Genomic DNA, 21,374 nt, shown 5'->3' with positions numbered 1-21,374 from the left:
CTTATCTCTAATATGGTCCTTGGGAACTGCAAGCCGGCCGGCCGCCGTTATTCCGCCCCCTGCAAACCGTGTCGCCGTCCCCCGGGGAGGGTCAGTTGTTCCTATTTGGGTCAGTCCTTTCAAACAGCTACTGTGTGGTCGGCCTGGGGCCAGCTCTGTTCAGGGAACTGGCCGGACGCACAAAGCGGGGGAGGGGACGATGGAAGAAGGCTGGTCCCAGAGCTGTGAATGGACTGATCACTAGGGAACCGAAAAGCTTCACCAGGACCTGGGAGCAGGGCTCCGAGCTCAATTCCAGAAAGATTTATTGGCGCCCCCTATAGACCAGCCAGCGCTTTGTATACAAAGATGAATTAGGCCACAACAGCCCCGCCGTCAGAAGCTTCCTGGCAGAGGTGAGCCAGCCTCTCAGAGTGGAGTTACCGCCAGCTGAGTGCTGTTAACAGGGACTGGTACCGGGGTGAGGGCCAGGGCAGAGGTGAGTTAGAGCTGGGACTTACTTAAAAAGAGAGATGGGGAAGGAAGCTGTCATTGCCAGCAGAGAAAAGAGTGGACCCGTGAAAGGATATGGGGGAGCAGCAGAGGCCAGGATTCTGGGGGTCTGGAATGTCACACCCAGGAGTTTGGAGTTGAGCCTGGCCTTTGAGGATCCGGGGACTAACACGGAGTGTTTCTTCTGTAAGGTAGTGGTGAGCCACATCGGGAAGATAGGACTTGGTCACGGAATACGGTAGGCCAGTCTGGGGACAGGACAAGGCCTGACCGACCCCAGCAGCCCGGAAGGTCTGGACAATAACGGTATTAACCCTGAGGGAGCAGGGCAAAGGGGAGAGGCCCCCAGCCCTGGGAAGGGCCTTGCTCGGGCAGCCTTTTCTCTCTGGCCTCCCCGCCCTGTTTGCCTGAGGCTGCAGCAAAAACAAAGAAAGAAAACACTCAATTGGCAGGAGATAAGCCCAGATAAGAGGCGGCCTTCCTCTGGAGGAGGGAGGCAGTCGGCCCAGGAAGCCAGGAAGCCGGGAGAGGCCTTGAAGACATGCCAGCCTGACCCTGCAGCAGAACCTAGCCGCGCCCTCGCCGCGGGGTCTCTGCCACTCCACGCGGTCCAGAGGCAGGAGAGAGCAGCGTGGAGCAGGTCCTCCAACCTGGCCGGAAGACAGTCTGCCATAGAAGGTCCAGGCCCGCCCTGCCTCCAGGTCAGGACATCTTGACTTAGCTGTGGCCTGGCACACGGGACTTCTGCTCTGGGCCTCAGTTTCCTCATCTGTAAAACAGGCATAACATCTCCCTCACAGGGATGAGGGGGATGCTGGGTCTCCCAGTCCCTGTATGCATCTGTGACTGTCAGCTTCCCTTCTCCCAAGAGTCCCTTGGGAGAAGGGTCACTACCAGGTCCACCCATTCCCCACCTGGCGTATCACCCGAGAGCCCAGGTCCGGTCCCCTGATGTCGGGCAGGTTCTGAGCTGACAAGGTCCATCCCCAGTTAGAGTCAACTGCCTGCGAGGGGCCCAGAACCGCCTCGTCGGAAGATGCTGGGTGCTTGGGTCATATCAGGCAACAGGAAGGGGGGGCAGGGAAGGCTTCCTGAAGCAGAGGCCTAAGCCTTTGTGAAGGGAGGACAAGAAGGGCCCAGGAGGGAGAAAAGTAATGGGGGGGGGGGGGGGGGAGAAGCGAGAGGCCCGAAACAGAGGACATAAAGGCGGGAAAGTGTGGGGGGAGGCCACAGGACCTCTAATGTCAGGTCATCGGGGAGATCTGCAGGCCCCCAGCAAGGAGGTCTCAAGGTTAAAACCCAGCAACCCTTCACCGAGGGCCTGACCTCAACCCCACAAACCCTTTTTATAGATGAGGAAACTGAAGCCCGTAGAGCCAGACCCAGGGCCCAGGGCCCTCTCCAGAACCGCCCCACCCCAGACCACACTGCACACAGGGTCCCTGAAATCCACTTTTATTCATGTAAAAAAAAAAAAAAAAAAAAAATTCCCAAAGAAGAGAGCAAGAAGGTGACCCTACTTCCCAGAGCTCAAAGTCTCCGCCAGTGTTCCCGGGGGAAGTGAGGGAGACAACCCCCACTCTGGGGTGTGGGCACCAAGGGAGCGCAGAAACCTCCCGGCCCACAGTGACCCAGCACCTTCCTTAGGACTGAAGGCAGGAAGGAGGGGCTGGGGACTAATGGGGCCCCAGGAGGGTGAAGTAAGGGGGTTAGTGTGGGGTGCTTGCCCCGGTTTAAAAAAATAAAATTTCTAAAGATAAAAAGTTAAAAAAAAACCAAAAACAAAACAAAGAGCCTTAGTGTCTTAGCCTCCTGCCCTCCCAGCACCCATCCTGTGGCCACCTCTCGCTCAGCCAGTTCAGAGCTTCGTATTCTCCTCTTGGCTCTCTGAGTCAGCGCCAGACAGGTGCCCGCCGCTCCCAGGTGCGTGACCGTTGCTGGCACAGGCCACCAGATGCCCGTCCCCCAGCCCCTCCGGCGTCTCGCCCAGCAGGCTCCGGCAGGCCTCCTGGGGCAGCCTTGCCCGCTGTTCCTGACACTCCTGGGCCAGTTGGGCCAGCAGCTGCGGGGGGAGGAGGGGGAGTATCACAGGCGCGGCCGGGCCGCCCAGCGCCCTGCCTGCCTCCTGCCCGCCTCATCCAAGGCCTCACCTTGGGCTCTTCTTCGGCCAGCTGCTGCACCACCTGCTGCTGCCCGGCCACAAGGCGTTCGTGCCGCTGCTTCTGGGCCTCCTCCAGCTGCGGGGGGAGGGGGGGGGGGAGTTGGCAGGGGGGAGGCTCAGCCACGGGTCTCTACGGGAGGGGTCAGGGCTCTAGGGCTCTGGCTACGGAAGAAGTCAGGCAGGTGCAAGCCCCCCAGAGCTGCGGGGCCAGGATTCCAACGTGACCCAGCAAACATTCCAGACAGAGACTCCAAAGCCATGGGACACTGTTACAGGCAGTTGGCTCCAGATAGGATGTCAGGGGGCAAGAGAGGGCTGTAGGGCCCAGAGGGAAAAGGTTCTAGAAGTCCCTCTAGGATAATATAGCAATCGGCCAGGCACTGAGCTGGTTTTCTAATGAAGGAAGGAACAGGAGGGGGCTGCGGCGGGACCTGAGCCTCACTCACCCGACGGATGGAGTTGACGGACTCGGTGATGTGCCGACGGTTAATCTCTGTCAGCTCCCTGCAGGGAGCAAGACAGAGTGGGCTCGGTGCCCAGCCCCCCAGGCTCCCAGCCCCCAGCCCCCCTGGCCCCGGTGCCCTTACGCCTCCTTCTTATGTTTCTCCCTTGTCTTGGCTTCTGAGATACTGTTGTGGCGCTTCCTGTCCAGAATCTTCTGCAGTTCCTTCTTCTCCCTGGACGAGCCGGTGGCGGGGAGGAGGAAGGGTGGAGGGCAGGTCTGGGGGCTCTCCCCTCCTCCTAACAACACCAGGGAGCCCCCTGCCCCACCCACACAGGATCCTTGGCCTTCACCTCTCGTTCGTCTCCTTCAGCCGCTTGAACTGGGTGGCGTGAGCATCCAGAACGATCTCCCTGAGCCGCTGCTGAGCCTGCGGACACGGACGGCCACCAGGTGACACAGGCTGAGGCCGGGTCTGTCCGAGAGACAGGCCCCCACCCCGCTTGCTGCCCCACGCCCACCTCACCTGTCGCAGATGCTCCAGCCTCCGCTCGGCCTCTGTATCCGCCTGGGCCTCCCGCAGCTCCAGCAGACTCTGCACCTGTCTCTTCTGGAACTCTCGATACCGCTTCACCTCTTCCTCCTCCGCCTTCTCGTCCTCCCCGCCTCTGCAGGAAGAACCCCTCTGGGTGACACTCAGGTTGTCACAGGGACTCGGGCCGGGAGGGCGGTGTCTGTTATGCCAACAACGAGGCCCATCAGTTCCATCCGAATGACAGGAGCCTGTGTGGGCACCGGTTGCTGGAAATACGTGCTCCTCGGGGGGGGGGGGGGGGGGCTTCTAGAGCGATCTAGTTCCCCGGCAGGGAGGGCGGGACCCAACGTGGGAAGACTCTATCTCCCTGGCACCGGACCCTCCTCCCTGGGCGTCAAGGAGCTCACCTCGTGAAGAACCCCACGCGCACACCCCCCCCCGCACGTTCCCGTCACCGCGCACGGCACACACTCGCGTGCACGTGGTCTGGACACTCACAGGACACCCGGCCGCTGCCGGCACCTGCGCTCAGCCCGGGCCTGGGCCAAGCCGTCGAGCAATCGGCGAGTGAGGGCAACCGCCTTCCGCTGATGCTTCTTGTGCAGCTCCCGAAGCTCTCGCTCTTGCCGGCTCCGGAGCTTCACCAGAGCCTTGTGGCCTCGGAGCTCGTCCAGCGGGGCCGGGGCCACCTCTGCGAGCGACGGGGCAAAGGTGGGCGGGGCTGGGCCGGGGCAGGCCAACCCCGCAGGGGCGCCTCACCCCCTCCAGGACAGCCCCTGCCCCGCACCTGAGAGGAGGCTGGCGATGAGGTCGTCGCGCTGCCCTGGAGGGCAGAGGCAGGGCCGTGAGAGGCTGGCGGGCGGAAGAGCGGAGCTGCCCCCTCAGCCCACCCTGGGCCCAGGCTGCCCCTTACCTGGGCTGCTGAGGGAGGGGCTGGTAGGGGACGTGGCGGGGCCCGGGGGCCGGCGCGGGGAGATGTCCAGTGTGCTGGGTGTGGGGTTTGGGGTCACCGGCTGCTGAGATGGAGTCTCCTGGCAGGTTTCTGGGCCAACCTGAGCCTGAGGGGGAGAAAGCGGAATGCTCTTTCCAGAAATGCCGTTCTCTCCAGGCCCTTCTGTCCTTCACGACCTCCCGGGGTTCCCCGATGCCCCTGGTCCGCTTCCCTCGGCCCGTCTGGCCTGGACTCCCCATCTAGAATATGGGGCTGTTGAACACCCCCAAGAGAAATAAGAGGTAATAAGGTAAGCATTTCTAGAACCCCGGTTCCACGCAGGGTGTGGGGCAGATAACGTGAGGTCGCGTCCCTAGGATGCCGGGCCCCCTTGCGTGTGCTCAGGAACTTCCAGATTGTTCAGGAAAACCTTGGCCCCACCCCAAGCTTCCTCCCCCTTTCCCAGTCCCCCTCCACCCTCACCCACAGCTGCTCATCTTCCTCGTTGCTTAGCTCCTGATTAAATCAATGAAGGAAGTGACCGCAGAGTGGGCACCAGCCTCTCCCGCTGACAACTCCAGCAGCCTCATTTCTCTGCCTGCCACAGGCCCCGGGGGACCGGCTCTAGCTGTGCGGGCAAGCCTCCGCTCCTGACCCCTCCCCACAGAAGCCACTGCCCATCTCCTGGCCCCCAGGACCCCAGGGTTTAAAAGCTTCTGTGGCTTCCAACCGCTTTGGTGAAGCAGCCGAACCCTGCCCTTCAGCTGGAGAGATTCCAGCCCGGGTCTGTCCTGAAAGCCTCCCGCTCGCAAAAGGGGTAGTTTCCACCTCCTTACGACGTGGACAGTCACCCAAGGCAGCTGAGCCTACGGAGTCTGAAAGGCCAGAGGCCCCACACCAGGCGGCATGGCAGAATGGCCGGCGTTGGAGGCCCGGGTTGGAGAGCCTCAGTGTCCCCATCTCTACACTGGGGTGGCAGGACCCGACTCAGGTGACAGGGGGCGGGGGGGAGGATTCTAGGAGTCGAGTCGGTGAAAAGAGCTCACACCGGGCCAGGCGCAGATCTGACGCTCAGCATACCCTTGGCTCTATTGTCTACTCTGGACGAGAGGAGCCAAAAGGGGAACCGGCCCCACAGGCAGAGGGTGTGGGTGAATGCCATCAGGCTGGCGTCGACAGTAAGGCAGTGAACCGCTCCACTCGGGGAGAGGAGCCAGACCACCAGGTGGCACTGGGATGGGGCAGTGCGGGCAGGGGAGCGTGGAGAAGACGGGGTCCAGAGATCAGCCCTCACCGCCCCACCCCACCCATACCCCCAGCAGCCCCAAGGGTCCAAGTCACCCGGAGCCTGCTGTCTCCCGCTCGCCCCTGACCTGCCCTGGCTCACCTCGCACTCCCCGATGAGGGCGGCCAACTGCTTGGCCCTCTGGTCCATCAGGCTGACATGCTTGATGGGGTTGATCAGGGCCTCTGCGTAGTCTGGGTGGGGAGCAGAGGGCAAGGGTCTCAGAGACAGAAGCCCCGGGGCCACACCTTCCCCACTGTTCTGGTTTCACGGAAGGACCACGGAACCCAAACCCGCCCTCAGGGCTGTTCACCACCCTCAGCTGGGGCCACCTGGCTCAGCCACTGCCAGACCCTGCCGGCACGCCTGTCCCCCACCCTGCCTGGCCAGCCCCCGACCCCCCGCCCCTGCTCACCCTGGTGGTCATCAGGAATATAGTCGGAGGCTTCGGTGTATATGAGCAGGGCTGGCAGGCAGAGCGGCTGGTTGGCCTCGTTCCGCAGGCAAATGTAGTGGTACCCTGGGAGGGGGGGGACGGCAAGGTGGTTGGGCCCCACCGGGTACCCGCACACACCGCCCCTGTGCTTCCCAGAGCGCAGCCGGCCTCACCTGAACGGATGGCAGAGACGGGCAGAATCCGATGCCCCACAAACTTGCCGCCTTCCTCAAAGGCCGCGATGCGCAGCGAAGCCAGCGTGGGGAGCACCACCTGAGGGCCCAGACCGGTGCTGAGCCAGGGAGCTGACCCATGGCCACCGCGTCCACAGAGCCACAGCTGACCACAGCCACCAAGGCCAGCGCTCCGAGTGGACCCTCAGACGAGCTGACCCAATTACTGACCATCGGTCGCCGTCGCCACTGAACCAGTGGCGGCCTCCACGGCCTGGCCAAACCGATGGCGAGCAGCGGAGAGAACAGGCAGACCCCTCCAGGCACCGCTCTCATGGGACAGTCCCGGTCATTGCCAGGTTAGAAACTGTACAGTGAGCCTTGAGTCCGGGACGGAGCCACGCCCACCCCAGCAGCGCACCCAGGTCCGGTCCATCCGGGAGGCGGGCCAGAGCTGGCGTGAGCCTGCGGCTGTGATCTCAGACAGGTCCTTCCTGCCTGAGCGAGGGGGTGGGCTGCCCCCGCTCCTCATGGGGGGCGCTGCAGGCCCTCCTGCTGTCTCACCTTCCTGTGCTCTTCTCAAAGGCTGCAGAGGGCAAGGAGCCCAGGCCTGACCCTGTCACACGCGGGGCCTGGAGGTGACAGGCGCACCCGCCTTCCGACTCCTGACCACCAACCCATGTACCTGCGTCCTGCTGCCCCGAGGGCCCGGCAAGGCAGGCGCAGGCCCCGGGCTCACCTTGGGGAAGTCAAAGGGTTCCTCATCCCACACAGGATTGAATGAGTTCCCCTGAGACGTCCGAGTGCGGTACTTGCGCCGTGTGTCAACGGGGAGGCCAAACATGTCCACCTCCACGTAGATGCCCACCTTCCTGTCGGACAGGAACTGCCCCGAGATCACCTGAGGGGGTCCAGGAGGGTGAGGTGGCTGCGAAGCGTCCCGCCCCCAGGACACCCTGCCAGGGCCCTCCCCTGGCCCCACCTTGACCCGCAAGGCATTGGCCACGATGCCGTCCACGATGACTTCGGTGAAGGGGTCGAAGGACTTGTCCGGCCGCCGCATGAACTCGGGCTTGAGCAGGTAGCCGCTGCGCCCATTGTACTCAAACACACCCGCGTTGAGCTGCATCGCCACATCTGGGGGGTGACGTGGGGACGGCAGGGGTCAGCCAGCCCCCTGGGGTCAGGAGTCGGGAAGGACAGTTCAATGCAGAGGGAGGACCGGGGACCGGGAGGGTCAGATCAAGTGGGATCAGGGGGAAAGGTCAGCCAAGGTCAGGAGTTGAGGTGAGCCAAGGTCTTGGTTTGGTCTGGAGATCTGGGATCAGGCAGTCAGAAGTCCTTTCGGACAAGGTCAGCCAAGGTCGCAGGGCAGAAACTGGCGAGGTTGGAAGCCGGGGGGTCGAGGCAGGCTGGTGCTCACCCAGGGTCTGAAAGTTGAGGGCCACAAGCTGGCAGCCCACGTTCCAGAAGAGCTGGGGCATGTAGTTGGAGGAGTCCACGCGGGTGCCCTTGGGGTAGATGCGGCTGAGCTGTTGTTTATTGTATCTGAGGTGGGCAGTCAGGGGCCATGCTCTTTACCGGCCCCCGCCCCAGGTCCACCCTGCGCTCCTGTGAACCCCCTTCCCGGCCTCTGACCCTCCGGCCCCCCTGCCTCTCGGCCTAGCCCCCATGCAGTCTCCCAGGCTAGCCCCAAGCCCAGGCCAAGGTGCTCGAGGGTGAGGACCCTGCGCAGGTGGCATGAGCGGGATCAGAACATCCGAGCCCGCCTGTGAGCACCCCCACCCTGGTCTGCCAGCCCCGGCAATGCGGAAGGATACTCCACAAACTCCATGGGGCTCTTGGTCAGTTGCTCCATGGCCTTGGTTTCCACGAAGGATGACATCTCGAAGCATTTGTTCCTCTCTGGGGGAGGGGGGGGCGAGGGGTGGGGGAGGGGGTCAGGTCTGGAGAGGCTGGGCTGGCTCCTACTCCCACCATCTCCTACCCCACTCACTTCGAGCAGCCTCAAAGGACTTGAACTTGACAGGCTCGATGTAGTTGACGAGTGTTGACATCTCCTCAGTGGCATTGACTTCACTGCTGGCAGTGCCCTGTGGCCGCCAAAGACAGGGTCGGCAGGGCCATGCCCCCCAGCCATCAGCTGGAAGTTGCCTCATCTGCCCCCTGCCAGGAGGGAGGTCCTGACCCTCTGCCCGCCTCTGCAACTGCACTGCCCAGTGGCTCTCAGCAAGGGCCCCAGCCGCTCCGTGGACCGTCAGTCCTCGTCCCATCTGCCCCACAGGCTTCTCTCTGGAGCCTTGGCGACGTGCCCTGGGCCCCACCTTCCTCCTTTGCCTCCTGCCTCCCTGATCCTTGGAAGCTGGCACTCCTCACCCAACCCCAGGGACCCGGTTATTCACGTGCAGACGAGCCATTATTTCCAACTACCATCTTGCCATCTCCTCTCGGGTGACCCACCAAGAGCCTTGAACTTGACACCCTCAATGCTGAGCTTGGCCACGCCTGCACACACCCGCACACACCCTTCCCCACTCTGGTCCCCTCCCAAATCTGACCTCAGGATCCACCTTTCCTGTCACCGCCGCTCCTGGGACCTCAACACTCCCTTGTCTTACACTGCCCCTTCCTGCACTGTCCAGTCCTGCCACAGGGCCTTTGTACACACGCGTACGTACGCGATGTTCCTCTTCCTCAGGTCTAATCGCCTAACCTCCCCGCCCAGGTCAGTCTCTCCTTCTTCCCCCCAGTTCTGCCCCCTAACTCACCCTCCCCCGGCCCAGTCATGAGCATAACTTCACACTTGCTTCCGTGCCTATGTACCTATGACCCCCTCCTCCCCCCATCCCCCCCACACACCCTGGGAACTCCAAGAGAACAGGAATAACATCTGATCATGGTCAGACCCAGTACACAGTACTGTGTCTGGCACACAGTAGGTGTTCAGCAAATGCTTGGGGAATTCAAAACGGGCTGCGTCTGCCTCTTCCCGCCTGTGGGACTGACCTCATCTGAGGTCGGCTTTTTGGGATCTGCCTGTTCCTCCTCTTCCTCGTCTTCCTCCTCATCCTCACGGTCGGCAGATCCAAGAGCATCAGGGCCCCGCTGTAGCCCCTCCTCGCCCAGAGACTTCCGAGGCTCCAGGCTGGGCTTCTCAAGGCCCAGCTCTTCCCCATTGCTCAGGCCCAGGCAGCTGTCAGAGCTGGGGGACCCTGCAGAAAACAGGGCCACAGGGGTCCTCAAACATAGACACTCAGGAGCCACGAGGGGCTGTGTGTGGAGGCGACTCAGTGGGGAGGTCAGGGGGTGATCTCAGGGCAGTGTGGCCGGGGGTAGGAGCAGAAGCCAAGAGTAGTGCATAGGGGTCACATGTCAAAGGTCAGGGTCCAGAGTCCTATCCATCAGAGAGGTAGGTGGCGTGGCTCAGAAGGGTGAGAAGCCAGGAACTGAGATACAGGTGCCTTGGCAGTGGGGGTAAAGGATGACACAGTGGGATTCCCAAGTCAGGCGTCAATCAGAGCCATACCCAATGAGGTGGCTCAGTGAGGTGAGCGGTCGGGGTCACATGCCCAGGGGACTTTGATAAAGTGAGAGGTCAAGGGTTAGCTAAAATCATAACCAAGGGGTAGACGGACTCAGTGGGGGTCACAGAACAGGGGCTGGAGGTCTGAGGGCCACACCCGAAGCATGAGGAGGTAGTTCATGGAGGTCAGAGGCCAGGGGTCAGAATTCAGGGTCATAATCTGGTTAACAGGAGGGCTCTGCGAGGTGGGAAACTGAGGCTGAGGGGTCAGAAATCGGATGGAACCAAATCCGGCTGGGCTAAAGTTCAGTGAAGTCAGTGCCCGGGGACAGGGGTCAGAGGTCCCATCATCAGCTGCGTGGCAGTAAGAGACCCCGCGGGGAGGGAGGTCAGGCCGGGAGCCGCAGGAGCGTCACTGGGGAGGTTGAACTCAGTGAGGTTAAGAGTTCAGGGTCAGGATCGGGGGTGAAGGCCGGGCAGGGGCCATACCGAGCTGAGGTGAGGAGGGCTCGGTGGCGGCAGAGCTCTCGCTCAGGGCCGAGTTGCTCTGCTCCAGCGGCCGCTTGCGAATGGAGCTGTTGGGGACACCAGTGCTGGGCTGGTGCCTCTTCTTATTCTTCACCAGGATGCGGCCCATCAGGTCCTGGGGGCTGGGCAGGGGGACGCCTGGGGCCAGCTGGCGGGCACAGACAGGTCAGGGCCTGCAGGGGCGCCCTCACCCCCCACGCCCTGCCCCAGCGCCAAGCCCTCATACCGGGTACTTGTCCAGTGGGTCGATGAGCAGCGCGTCCCCGAAGATCGAACGACAGTACTCGGCCATCTTGGCCTGCTGCTTTGCCCTGTGGGGCCAAGGTCAAAGGTCAGAAGATCCTGGACGGGGTGGGGTGAAGCTGACTTCAGTCCCCAGGGGAGACCGAAGGCCCTCGGGGTCAGAGGGTCACAGGAACAAAGAGTGCCCTGGTGGGATGGCTGTCTTGGGCCGATCGGGGGGTCCCCGGGTCAGGGGCCCACTCACGAGTCCACGTGGTTCTCGAAGGAGAGGATGACAGGGTAGGGCGAGGTCTTGAAGGCGGTTTCCGCAATGGCCTCGAGCACGTCTCGCAGCGGCACCTCGGTGGTCATGGTGAAGCCGTGGGTGATAAAGGGCTCCTCCTCCGGGGGCCGCCCTTTCCACACGTCCAGCTCCACGCAGCGGCAGCCCCAGAGCAGTGCCTGCCGGTACATCTCCACCGACGACGTCCCAGCCAGCTGCCCCGCTGGCGGCCAGGCTCCATCACCACAGCCGCCTGGCCAGCCGGGGTCCTCACCCTCCTCCCCAGGCCCGCCACGGCCCCTCAACCAGCCATGCTGGAGACGCAGAGGCCCCCGCGGCGGCCCGGCCCGGCCCGGCCCTGGCACGCTGTCTGGCCAGCCCTCCATCACTCCTTAATTCACTGTGGAACCAGCATCATCTCTCCTAAAATCCCCCAGGGCGGGGCCCACGTCCTGCCACCCAGCCCCTGGCATCCATCCAAACCGGGCAGAGTCAGCATCGAGCAGAGCTGGCTGATGGCGGGTTCCTTCGCCGGGGCTCGTCCTCTCTCAGATAAACATCCCCCTCCTATCTACTGGCCTCAAGCGGAGAGTTGTCCCCAACACCCCCACGGCCCTTCATTTCCCTTTCCTCCTTTCACTGCCTGCCGCCGCCCTGGAATAGCCTCCATCACCTCCTGCCCGGGGAGGCCCCTCGCTGCCTCCCATGCAATCTCTGCAGAGCACCTGTTCCCTTTATTGGGCCTCATCGCCTCCCCTAAATAACACCCTCCGAAAAGCCCTTCCCGCCCACTTAGGATAAATCCAAATGCCTCCGGTGCCCTGGTCTAGCCCTGCCTCCTTCTCTCACTCCCTCTCACCTCTACCTGCCCCAGCAGCCATCCCGCCTCCGGCCTCCTTCCTCCTGAAGCCCACCACACGGTGACCTGCGCCCAGCCTCAGTGTCCCTTCGCAGGCCAGCCCTTCCCCAGCAAAGGCTTCTGGGCCATCTGGGAAATGTGCCCATGCAGGGAAGCCCCGCTCCCCTGGGGTAGGCTGCCTGTTGCCTGCCTGCATCCCTAGGACGGGTCACCCCCAAACGAGGGAGGTGACGTGAGGGGCAGAGGTCATGGATGCCGCCGCTCCAGCTGCCCGAGGGTGGCTCACTCACCTGTGAGATAGGTGTTGTGTGAGGAGTTGATGAAGTAGGCACTTAGCGGCTGGGTCATGTCTGCGCTCAGATCCAGGGCCTCCAAGGGCAGGATTCCGTTCTCCTCACCCCCCAGGTAGCGGCTGAAGCCCTCCATGGACATCTGGTCTGGGGGATGGGTGGGCTCAGCTGGGTCAGTTGGGGCGCCTCCTGCTGCCAGCCCCCAACTCCGACTGGCTCCCCTCCGGCTCACCTCGTTCCAGGAACTGCTGGTTGGGCTCATACTTCTCAATGAGCAGCCGGGCCTGGGAGGGCCGCAGGGGTGGGTACAGCACTTCGTTGAGCCTCGGGTCCCGTTGCTTCTGGTTGATGAAGTCCATGAGCTGCTCCAGCGTCAGGTATGGCTTGCCCTTGGCGCCTCTAAAGGGGGTAGGAAGCTGAGTCAGGCTAGAGCCTCCCCAGCCCCTGCTCCAGGCCCTCGCCCCGGGAGAAGAGGAAAGTTCTGGGCCTGGCTCTAGCACCTGCTGGTTGGGACTTGGGCAAATGGCTGTGCCCCCCGGGGCCTCAGTTTTCCCATCCACCCTCCTAACCACCAGGTGCCGGCATTGACATTAGCAAGGGCTTTGGAGGCCACAGAGTGTTTGGCCCGCTATGCCTGCTTCCCGACTTCAGCCCCAGTCTTCGCTCGCTGTGTGAGCTCAGGCAAAGTCCCACAGCACATCGAAGCCCCTCGGTCCCCAGCCCCGGGCACAGGCTGATGAAAGTAACCCCAGCCAAGGCTCAGCACAGAGCAGTTCACGGCACAGCCTCGGCCCCAGCCCTGGCGCACGGGGACCCCCGGCCGTGCCGCTTCCCCTGGCTGTGCCGGAAAGGAGGAATGTCAGCAGAGGCCAGACACAGCGCTCTGGGCGCTGGGAGGTGGGCCCAGCCCTGCTCACATCTCCAGCAGGATCTTGTCAATGTCTGGCCGCAGACACAGCTTATTCAGGAACCGCTCGAAGATTTCCAAGGAGAACTCGTCGGGCCGGATGGACTCACTCTGGGGACCAGAAGCGTGGGGGTGAGAACCCAAAGGGCAGCGAGCCCCAAGAGACCAGACACCCTCCGTGACATCCTCCGTTGCTCCTGTCCCGGCCTCCTCACCCGGTTGAAATTGAGGCCACAGGATTCCAGCGCAGTCTCCACGCGCTTCTTATCTGCTGAGAACATCTTCAGGATGCTGAGCAGGTGAGAGGGGTCAGGGTCAGTGGGGGCAAAGGTCACTAAGGTGGGGGCAGGAGAGAAGGTGCTGAGGCAAGGGGTACTCACTTCTTCACTGGGATCCGTCCATCCTGGTTCACCTGCAGCTTCAGCTTGGTGTATCTGGGGAGGCAGGCAGAAGGGTCACGCCTTGGGCGTGGCCACCTGAACCCCCGACACCCCCCAGGCAGGCCCGGGACTCACGCTTTTCTCAGAAAGGTGTTCCGGGAGGCGTTCTGAGCCAGGATGTTCATAGCCAGCTTGAACAGCTCCTCGGTCCAGACCTGAGGGGTCAGGAGACAGGGTGGGGGGGGGGTGAGTGAACGGGGAACAGAGGGGTTGGCCCAGCCCCAGCCCACACCCAGAACCAGGTACGTCCATAGTTAAGTGCTTAAATACTGCCTTGTCAGAGGCTGATTAGAAATAGGGGTAGAGAACAGCCTAGGACACAATGGATGCTCACTAAGTGATGGCTGACTCAGCAGTGAGGCTCCCCAGGGCTGACCCTTTGGCCCCAGCCCACCTTGGCTGTGTCATCCTGCACGGCCATGAAGTTCAAGAATGTTGTATTCACCGGGTCTGGCCCGGCCACCACTGTCATCAACTTCTCCTCCAGCCGGGTGTCAGGGCCTCCAAAGCCCAGCACCTCTCGGATCTTGGGGTCCTGAGTAGTTGAAAGCCAAGGGTAAAGAGGGGTCCCCCCAATGCCTCGCTCCCACCCTCGGTCCGGGACCCCATCACTCACCTTGGGCAGGCGGGCATAACGGCCCGTCCGCGTGTCCCTGATGGAACTGATGTCCAGGGTGTCCACCTCCTGGGGAAACCAAATGCCAGAGTAGGTCTGAGAGGCTATGGGGCGGGAGCCAGGGGCCCCCAAGATCTGCCCCCTGGGCCAGGGAGTGGCTACCCCCTGCTGTAGCCCCAGCCTCAGCCCCCGCCCTTAGCACTTCCTGTCCAGGGAGCCGTGGGAGAGGTCAGCCAGCAGCTGGGCCCCACCCTCCTGGGTGGGTAGGAGGGATTCAAGGGTCGGGGCCAGGGGTCCTAGACCTGAGCAAGTTGTACCAGTGCCCACCCTCACCATGTTGGGTCCTGTCCAGTACAGGAAGAAGCCATTGGGGTCCACACGCAGGGTCACCAGGTTCCGACTGGAAGCCTCCTGGGGACGGGACGGGAAGGCAGGGGTCAGTGAGTGAGGGCTGTGGCCCAGGCTTGATCCCTGGACTCCCTCCGGCCATCCACCCCAGTGCTCCTGCCACTGAGTGAAAACGAAGCCTCATCCAGCCCACAGGTCCTTTGTGGTTCCCTACGGTTCTTGGATAAAGCTCACGCGATTGTCCCTGGCGTGACATTTGGGGTCCCAATGCCCCTCCCGCCCTCACCTGTATCCTACTCTAAGACTCAGTCACAGGGACCACTGACTCCCTTTCCCCTCCTCCAGCTTTTCCACTGTTGCTCCTCTGCTAGAATATCCTCTCCTTCCTTCTCTACCCATGAAATCTGACCCCCCCCCCTCCCCAGACCCCAACCCTGGGCTCAATTTCCTCAGAGGGTCTGACAGCTCCCTAGTGGTCGGAGGCCCCTGGAGCCCCCTGCAGAATATTTACGGAATGAAAGCAGAGGGTTTGGAAGTCTGACTTCCACAGCTTTTGTGTCCCCCAGGGCCTCATGACAACCAGTCAGCCCTTACATCTGCCTCAAAGCCCATGACCCCCCCCCCCACCCTGCACCCAACTGGAGTCTCACAGTCTTGTGGCTCCCCCTACCTTACAGAACACAGACTGAGTCCCCCCAGAAGGGGACTCACCCTGCCCTTGGGACTAGACGGTGAATTCTGTCTTCCCTTCCCTCAAACAGCCCTGCGGCTGGCAGAAGGACAAGGAAGGGTATGCCAGCTCCATTTTCTGAGGAGGATCTGGTCCCTGGCACACTCCCAGGGCCACCCTTGTGCGACTCAGGACGAGCAGCCAGAGCTGGGGGGAGGGTCATCCGGACCAAGTGGCCCTCTATGAGCTCACTCAGTCCTCCTAACAACCTTGTGAAGTCCGTGCTATCCTACTTCCCATTTAACAGATGAGGATTCCGAGGCACAGGGAGGCTAGGTGCTTGCTTAAGGTCAAAAGGAGGTGCTAGGACCTGCTCGCAGGCAGTATGGCTCCAGAGTCCCATGGCCTGGGCAGCAAGGAAGCAGGACTCCTGCTAGGCTCTCAGCTCATGGCCTTAGCTGCCACCCCATTATGGGGACCGGAGTTAGTCTCTACTTTCCAGACTCAGTTTCCTTTTCTGGAGAATGGATCTGCAACCAGCCCCGCCCATCTCTTTGCTTACAAAGGACAGGAGGCCTTGGCACTTTAGGGATGCGGGGACCTCCCCGCCTCACTTTGCTGACGCCCATCCTCAGCCCCTCTCTGGGGTTCCCAACCCTGCCCTGGGGCTCAGGTCCCCCAGTAGTGTGAGGAGAGGGGAGTTCTGTGGGTACCGACCCCAGGGCCTTCCCCTGCCCCTTCCCTGGTGTCTGGCCTTCAAAGACAGCCCAGGCCCCCTGCTCTTCAGCCCCAAGTCCCAGTCAGCAACCCCCACCCCACCCCCAGGGCCCTCTCCCAGTTCCCACTTCCTTATTTGGGTTTATCACACTGGAAGGAAAAGGAGAAACTTTTCCCTTGCGCGAGACTGGGGGGAGGGGTCTCCTCTGGTCCCTGGAGTTCCCAGGCACCCCTCTAAGGCACACCTGCTGCCTCAGGCCACGCCCCCAGCCCCTCCCCCCAGCTCCCACGCCTACCCGCCCCACCCAGCCGGAAAGGAGCTCAGAGTCTTCCAGGCCTCTGGCCTGACTGGGAAGGAGCAGCGGGGAGGCTCAGGCAGGCGGGGTGGAGGCCCTGGGGAAGGAGGGGCCCAGGGGGCAGAGGAGGGGGCGGTGTAAAAAACGAGGGTGGGGCGCAGGATGGGGCGGGGAGCTGCAGGTGGGGGCCGGGGCCTCTAGGAAGCACCAGGGGCAGGGGCGGTAGAAAGGGGGGCCAGGATTTATTGGGTTTCAAAGTCCCTGATGCTAAGAAGTGGAGAGCAAAGTTCCCTAGGAGTGGAGGAACTTGGGGGGCAAAGACTCCACTAGGGGGTGACTTGGTGCTCTCTCCTGAGCCTTGAGCTGGGATGGGCTCCTGAAGCAGGGCAAAAGGGTGCAGCAAGAATAGGGTGAAAAAGTGATGAATGGAGAATAATGTTCAGGCTAGGGTACTAGGAAGAATGGGGGTGCGCTGAGCCAGATTGGGGGCCAGGGTCCTCCAGCCAGAGTCTAGTGCTGGGCAATGGTCTGGGGACCAGGCCGGGGTTGGGGGAACCAGAATTAGACCGGGAGGGAGGGGTGGAAAGAGCGAGTGAAAAGGGGGGTCCGGGATTCATTGGGGTTCAAGGTCTCCGGACCAAGGAGTGGAAATCCAAATTTTCCACAGCTGAAGGGATTGGGGGTGGGGTTGGGGGCCAAAGTCTTCATTACGGCACGACTGGGGACTCAAGTTTCCGGAGCACAAGCGAGACTGGCTTGTGGGGGGGGGGGGGGCACCGTGGCCAGCCCAGGCTCGGGTGGGGGTCCCCGGCATCTGACTGAGTTTCAGCGAGGGAGTCCCAGGATCTGGGTGGAACAGGGGGCCCCCGCGCTTACCTCGTCCCATTTGATGAACTTACTCCCGCGCCGCAGGGTCTCTACCACGGTGGGCGGCTCCAGCTGCAGCGCGTGGACGCCGGGCCTGGCGCCCGCCATGGCCCGGCCGGGGGCGAGTCGGGGACCCACGGAGCCCCGACGGGGACCGACGGCGCCGCTGCTCCGTCCGCGCGCTCCCGCACGGCCCGCTCCGGCCCCACGGCGTCAGCGCCCGCCCGCCCGCCAGTCTGTCCCGGACAGACCAGAGAATCGGCGGGGCCCGGGTGGGGCGGGGCGGGGGCGGGGCCGCTTTGGCCCCGCCCCTCCCTGTCGCGTCGGGCCCGCCCGCCCCGCGTCCGCGGCTCCCCCTGGCGGTCGGGGCGGCGACTGCAGCCAGGGGGGATGGGGCAGGGACATACCTGGACCCCGGCACTTCGCCGGGGGTGCTCTTCTGGACTTGCTTGGGGTTGGAGGAGAGCGCTTGGCGCCAGGGCGATTGTTAGGGGTACAGCCAGAGAGACTGGCTGTAGAGGGCGGTACTGAAGACCGAGAGGGTTCAGCCCGCTAAGGTTTCGGAGGGGCGGGGACGAGGGTACTACTGGAGGGCCAGACAGGGGCCTGGGGCGCCTTGCCCCCACCACACTCCAGCAGCACTTAGCTGAATGCAGGAAAAGCCACTCCCACCCCACCCCCTCTGCCCTCACTTCGCCTCACCCCCCCCTCCCCACCCCTGCTGCCGCTCGGTCTCCCCCTCCCTGGGAGCACTTAGCCAGCTAATGGGCCTCCTGCCGGCTGGCGCCCCTCCCCCGTCCCTAGCCCGGGGAGGCCGTGCGCCTGCCGCCTCCTTTAAGGACCTAAGCATCCCAGCCTTCCAGAGTGAGCCCTAGAATAGCCCCCTCGTTCTGCAGACCCCCATGATGGAACCTGGAGCCCGTTGGGCTTCCTACGGAACACTGTGAAGGAGACAACTGGTCGCTTGCCCAAAGGGTTCAGAAGCCTCGTGGGTGTCCACGAACAAGGGGGGTTGAGGAGGGGCTCCGCAGTGCCTGGCCTACAGCAGGTGCCCTGAAATCTGTGCTCCAGAGATGGGAGGGGGGAAGGCGCATGGGCACCAGGATAGGTGGGGGCTGCAGCCCCTCCCGCAGGGCTTGGCTGGGGGGGCTCCTGCCTGGGGGCCCCTGTGGGAGCCCCCCCAATACAGAGGCAGTAGCAGCAGTAGGTTTAAAGTAGAACTCATCCAGAGGGGCCAGCCAAGTCACCTAGAAACCCAGAAAGAGACTGGAGCTGGTTCTAGGGGAGGAGGGGGCAGTCGAGGAGGAGCGGGCCCTGCAGGCCCCTTCGCCCCAGGCTCTCAGGCCTCCAAGGGGAGCCCTGCCTGGCACTGGCCATTCCCCAAATCCCCACCTTGTTGGACACCAACTCTAACCTAACGAATCTCCCTGCCTTTGGTAGAGGCCCTGTGGGGTGTGATTATTATCTCCATTTGAGGCCCAGAGAGGGGAAGAGACTTGCCCAAGGTCATGCAGCTTTGTAGGAGGATTTGAGCCCTCTGACTTGAAGGCTGGCTCATCCTGCTTCCACTCCTTGCCCTTCAGGAGACCAAGAAAGGAGGACAGGACTTGTGATCCTCTTGTCCTCTCTCACAAGAGCAGCAGGGTCATACCCTGCAGAGATCCCGAGACCACTGGCTCTCATTGGGCAGAGCCCTGCAGGGTGGGGAGTGGCCTTTGCTCCCACAGGCTTAGGTTCAAGTCTACCAACAAAACTCAGTCCTTCTGTGCCTCGGTCACCTTGCCCAGAAGCTGGAGGTTGTCAGAGGATGAATAAGCAAATGGGTACAAAATGACCCCAAGCCACAGGCCACTGGACATCTGAGGAGTGGCTAGCAGACCGTGGGGGCATCAGGGAGGAAGAGGAGAGGGCACAGATCAGCCCTGGGGCAGAGGGCCTGCCGGCCAATGGCAGGGCTAGCAGCGCCTAGAGGCAGGCCCTGAGGGTAGGGGCCTGAGCTGTGGGTCCTAGGCCTTGGGCAGGGATACTTCGTAGAAATGCTGGGCAGCGGCTCCTTGGAAAACAGGATGGGAGCCTGTTTCCCAAGCCTGAGCCTCTCCTCTCTCCCCCCACCACCGTCATGTCTCCCGAGGCTAGGGCAGCCCCATTAAAGGACTCCTTCCTCCTGGACACTTTCTTCCAGTCCTGGTGATGGTAATAGGGTTTCTCGGCAAGCATAATGGCGGAAGGAAGGCAGTCTTTCCGCCTCTACCCTCGATTAAGGGAGCGGTTGTGGCCCACGGGACCCTCTCCAGGGCTTCTGGTCCAAGGAGGCACTGAAAGGAGCCTTAGCTGCACTCTGGTGGCCGGGGGGCGGGGGGGGGGGGCTGGAACCCCAGGTGGGGTGGGGCTGGGGAGGCCACAGTCTGAGGCTGGCAGGATAAGGAGGAGCAGCATACTCCAGTCCCGGGAGGGTTCAGGCAGAAGAGCAAGGGCTGAGATGTGGGCCTTCAGCGCTGAGCTCTCAGCCCCCAACCACCGGAGGTTGGTAGAATCAGCCCCCTTGAAGAGGCTCAGAGCCGCTAAGTGACTTGCCCGCGGCCTCTCAGCGTGCTGGGCAGAGCTCGGATTTGAACCCGCTTCTTCCACTCCCAGGTTCTGTGCAGGGCAGCCCAGCTTCCACCTCTGCACTGACCGTTCTCAGGATAGGTGGCCATGGGGAAGGACTGAACATGGTACAGATGTCATAGAAAGGAGAGAGAGGGAGAGTCGGGAGGAGCATCGTCAGCTCCTCCCCACCCTGCCCAGGGGTACCGCGAAATTTGGACATGACAGGAGGCCTCCCTCAGGGGAGGAGGGATAGGAGAGTCATCACTCAGGGTCACAGCCTCTAGGAGGCAGAGCTGGGGCTGGTACCCAGATCTTTATGGACTGTAGGCTCCACTGCCACAGAGTTATGGTACGCATATCCCCACTCGTAACTCTGAGCACCCCTAAGGCCTGAATCAATGCTCTAGTTCAGAAAGAGCCGACCTGCCCTGGTAGGGTGACGTGGGATGTGGTGGGGAACTTGGACTTGGGTAAATTGGCTCAGAGCCAGAGGCCGGGCCAGGGATGGGGCTCCTGGTGGAAAGGCTGGGTCCTGCCTAATCTGCAAGGGTAAGGGTTAGCCCTCCACCAGCTCTCCAGGCTGGATGAAGGGAGGATAAGGCCAGGACAAGGGCTGGGGAGGGAGGTGAGCCCATTCTACCTGCCCTGGAATGAGCCCTGTGAGCCTGCCCTCAAACCCAGGGCCCTCAAGGAGAAGCCCACCTTGCTATTCCCCCCAGCACACACACACACACACACACACACACACACACACACACACCATCCCCAGCCTCTGGGTTCATTGTCTCTTTTTCTCAACTACACGGTAAGCCTAACAACGTTCTGGATTTGAGTTTGGCTGCAGCACCGGCTGTGTGACCCCAGGCCACTCTCAGCCTCTCTGAACCCTGCCTGCTACAGAGGGCTTCTGTGGCATCCAGAGAGAAAGTGTCTGTGAGAGGCTGGGACAGACACCCTGACTGCCCCTCAGATCCTGAGACTCAGTCTGGGACTGCGAAGGGGGAGCCTACTATCAGTGGAAGCATCTCGGAGGAGCTATACAACCTTGTTGAGTGGTATCTGGGGGTAGGGGGATAAGTAGAGACCTTGTGACAGGGGGCCTGAGCTCCCTCTCTAGCTGTGTTGGTCAACCTCTGTGATACAGTCATTGAAACTTCCACATATTTTCTTAGTTAACCTTCCAACAGAGCACCTGGGTGGCTCAGTCAGTTAAGCATCTTGATATCGGCTCGGGTCGTGATCTCACAGTCTTGGGATCAAACCCCACCTCGGGCTCCACACTAACGACATGGAGCCTGCTTGAGATTCTCTCTCTCTCTCCCTCTCTCTCTCTCTCTGCCCCTCCCCTGCTCACGCGCTCTCTCTCAAAATAAATAAGCTTAACCTTCTGAGGAAATGCTAGATACAGAGGAAGGCATTCATTCTTTCACTCGGTCATTTATTCAGCCAGTAGTTACAAGTCTGGCTCTGTTACCTGGAGCTCAGCAAGAATCGGGTCATTTGCCCCATCTGCGTGATTCTGAAGCCCAGCCGGTCCCTGTGCTTTGGGCATCAACAGTAAACAAGGGCCACACAGATCTTGGCCCCATGGAGCACACAGCCTAGAAGTGGGAGACAGTGATCACATAAGAGAAAGACTATTCAAAGATCCAGAACTCAAAGGGTGCCGGCATGAGATACACCATCTGTTTGAGAGAGGTGGGCCAGCTAAGGCGCCTGTGAGATCTGAAGGACAGAAGAGCGGCAGGGCGGAGGATCTGTGGG

The 21,374-nt window shown here is 62.1% G+C and overlaps 1 protein-coding gene across 6 annotated transcripts; it reads right to left on the bottom strand.

The window, feature by feature from the left end:
* Nucleotides 1–288: 288 nt before the first annotated feature.
* PLCB3 (phospholipase C beta 3) lies at nucleotides 289–17,312 on the bottom strand. Of its 6 annotated transcripts, XM_045485746.1 has the most exons (32): nucleotides 17,031–17,276; nucleotides 14,457–14,534; nucleotides 14,124–14,192; nucleotides 13,902–14,042; nucleotides 13,583–13,662; nucleotides 13,448–13,501; nucleotides 13,283–13,358; nucleotides 13,078–13,178; nucleotides 12,393–12,559; nucleotides 12,161–12,307; nucleotides 10,994–11,234; nucleotides 10,733–10,817; nucleotides 10,468–10,654; nucleotides 9,462–9,667; nucleotides 8,452–8,548; nucleotides 8,276–8,360; nucleotides 7,879–8,003; nucleotides 7,438–7,592; nucleotides 7,195–7,356; nucleotides 6,456–6,555; nucleotides 6,262–6,366; nucleotides 5,949–6,040; nucleotides 4,544–4,688; nucleotides 4,418–4,453; nucleotides 4,129–4,321; nucleotides 3,622–3,763; nucleotides 3,449–3,525; nucleotides 3,241–3,330; nucleotides 3,100–3,157; nucleotides 2,643–2,729; nucleotides 2,335–2,554; nucleotides 289–1,261 (listed from the first exon to the last, which is right to left on the bottom strand). In XM_045485746.1, the coding sequence occupies exons 1-31, from the start codon at nucleotides 17,127–17,129 to the stop codon at nucleotides 2,351–2,353; spliced, it is 3,684 nt and encodes a 1,227-aa protein (XP_045341702.1). In that variant the 5' UTR covers nucleotides 17,130–17,276; the 3' UTR covers nucleotides 289–1,261; nucleotides 2,335–2,350. The 6 variants fall into 6 exon arrangements, with proteins under 6 accessions (XP_045341702.1, XP_045341699.1, XP_045341701.1 ...); XM_045485743.1 differs by having other exon boundaries at nucleotides 3,449–3,763; nucleotides 17,031–17,277; XM_045485745.1 differs by lacking the exon at nucleotides 289–1,261 and having other exon boundaries at nucleotides 1,932–2,554; nucleotides 17,031–17,312.
* Nucleotides 17,313–21,374: the final 4,062 nt, after the last annotated feature.

This window comes from Leopardus geoffroyi, chromosome D1, assembly GCF_018350155.1.
Source record: "Leopardus geoffroyi isolate Oge1 chromosome D1, O.geoffroyi_Oge1_pat1.0, whole genome shotgun sequence".
Lineage (NCBI taxonomy): Eukaryota > Metazoa > Chordata > Mammalia > Carnivora > Felidae > Leopardus > Leopardus geoffroyi.
This window is presented reverse-complemented; position numbering and strand designations above follow the sequence as displayed.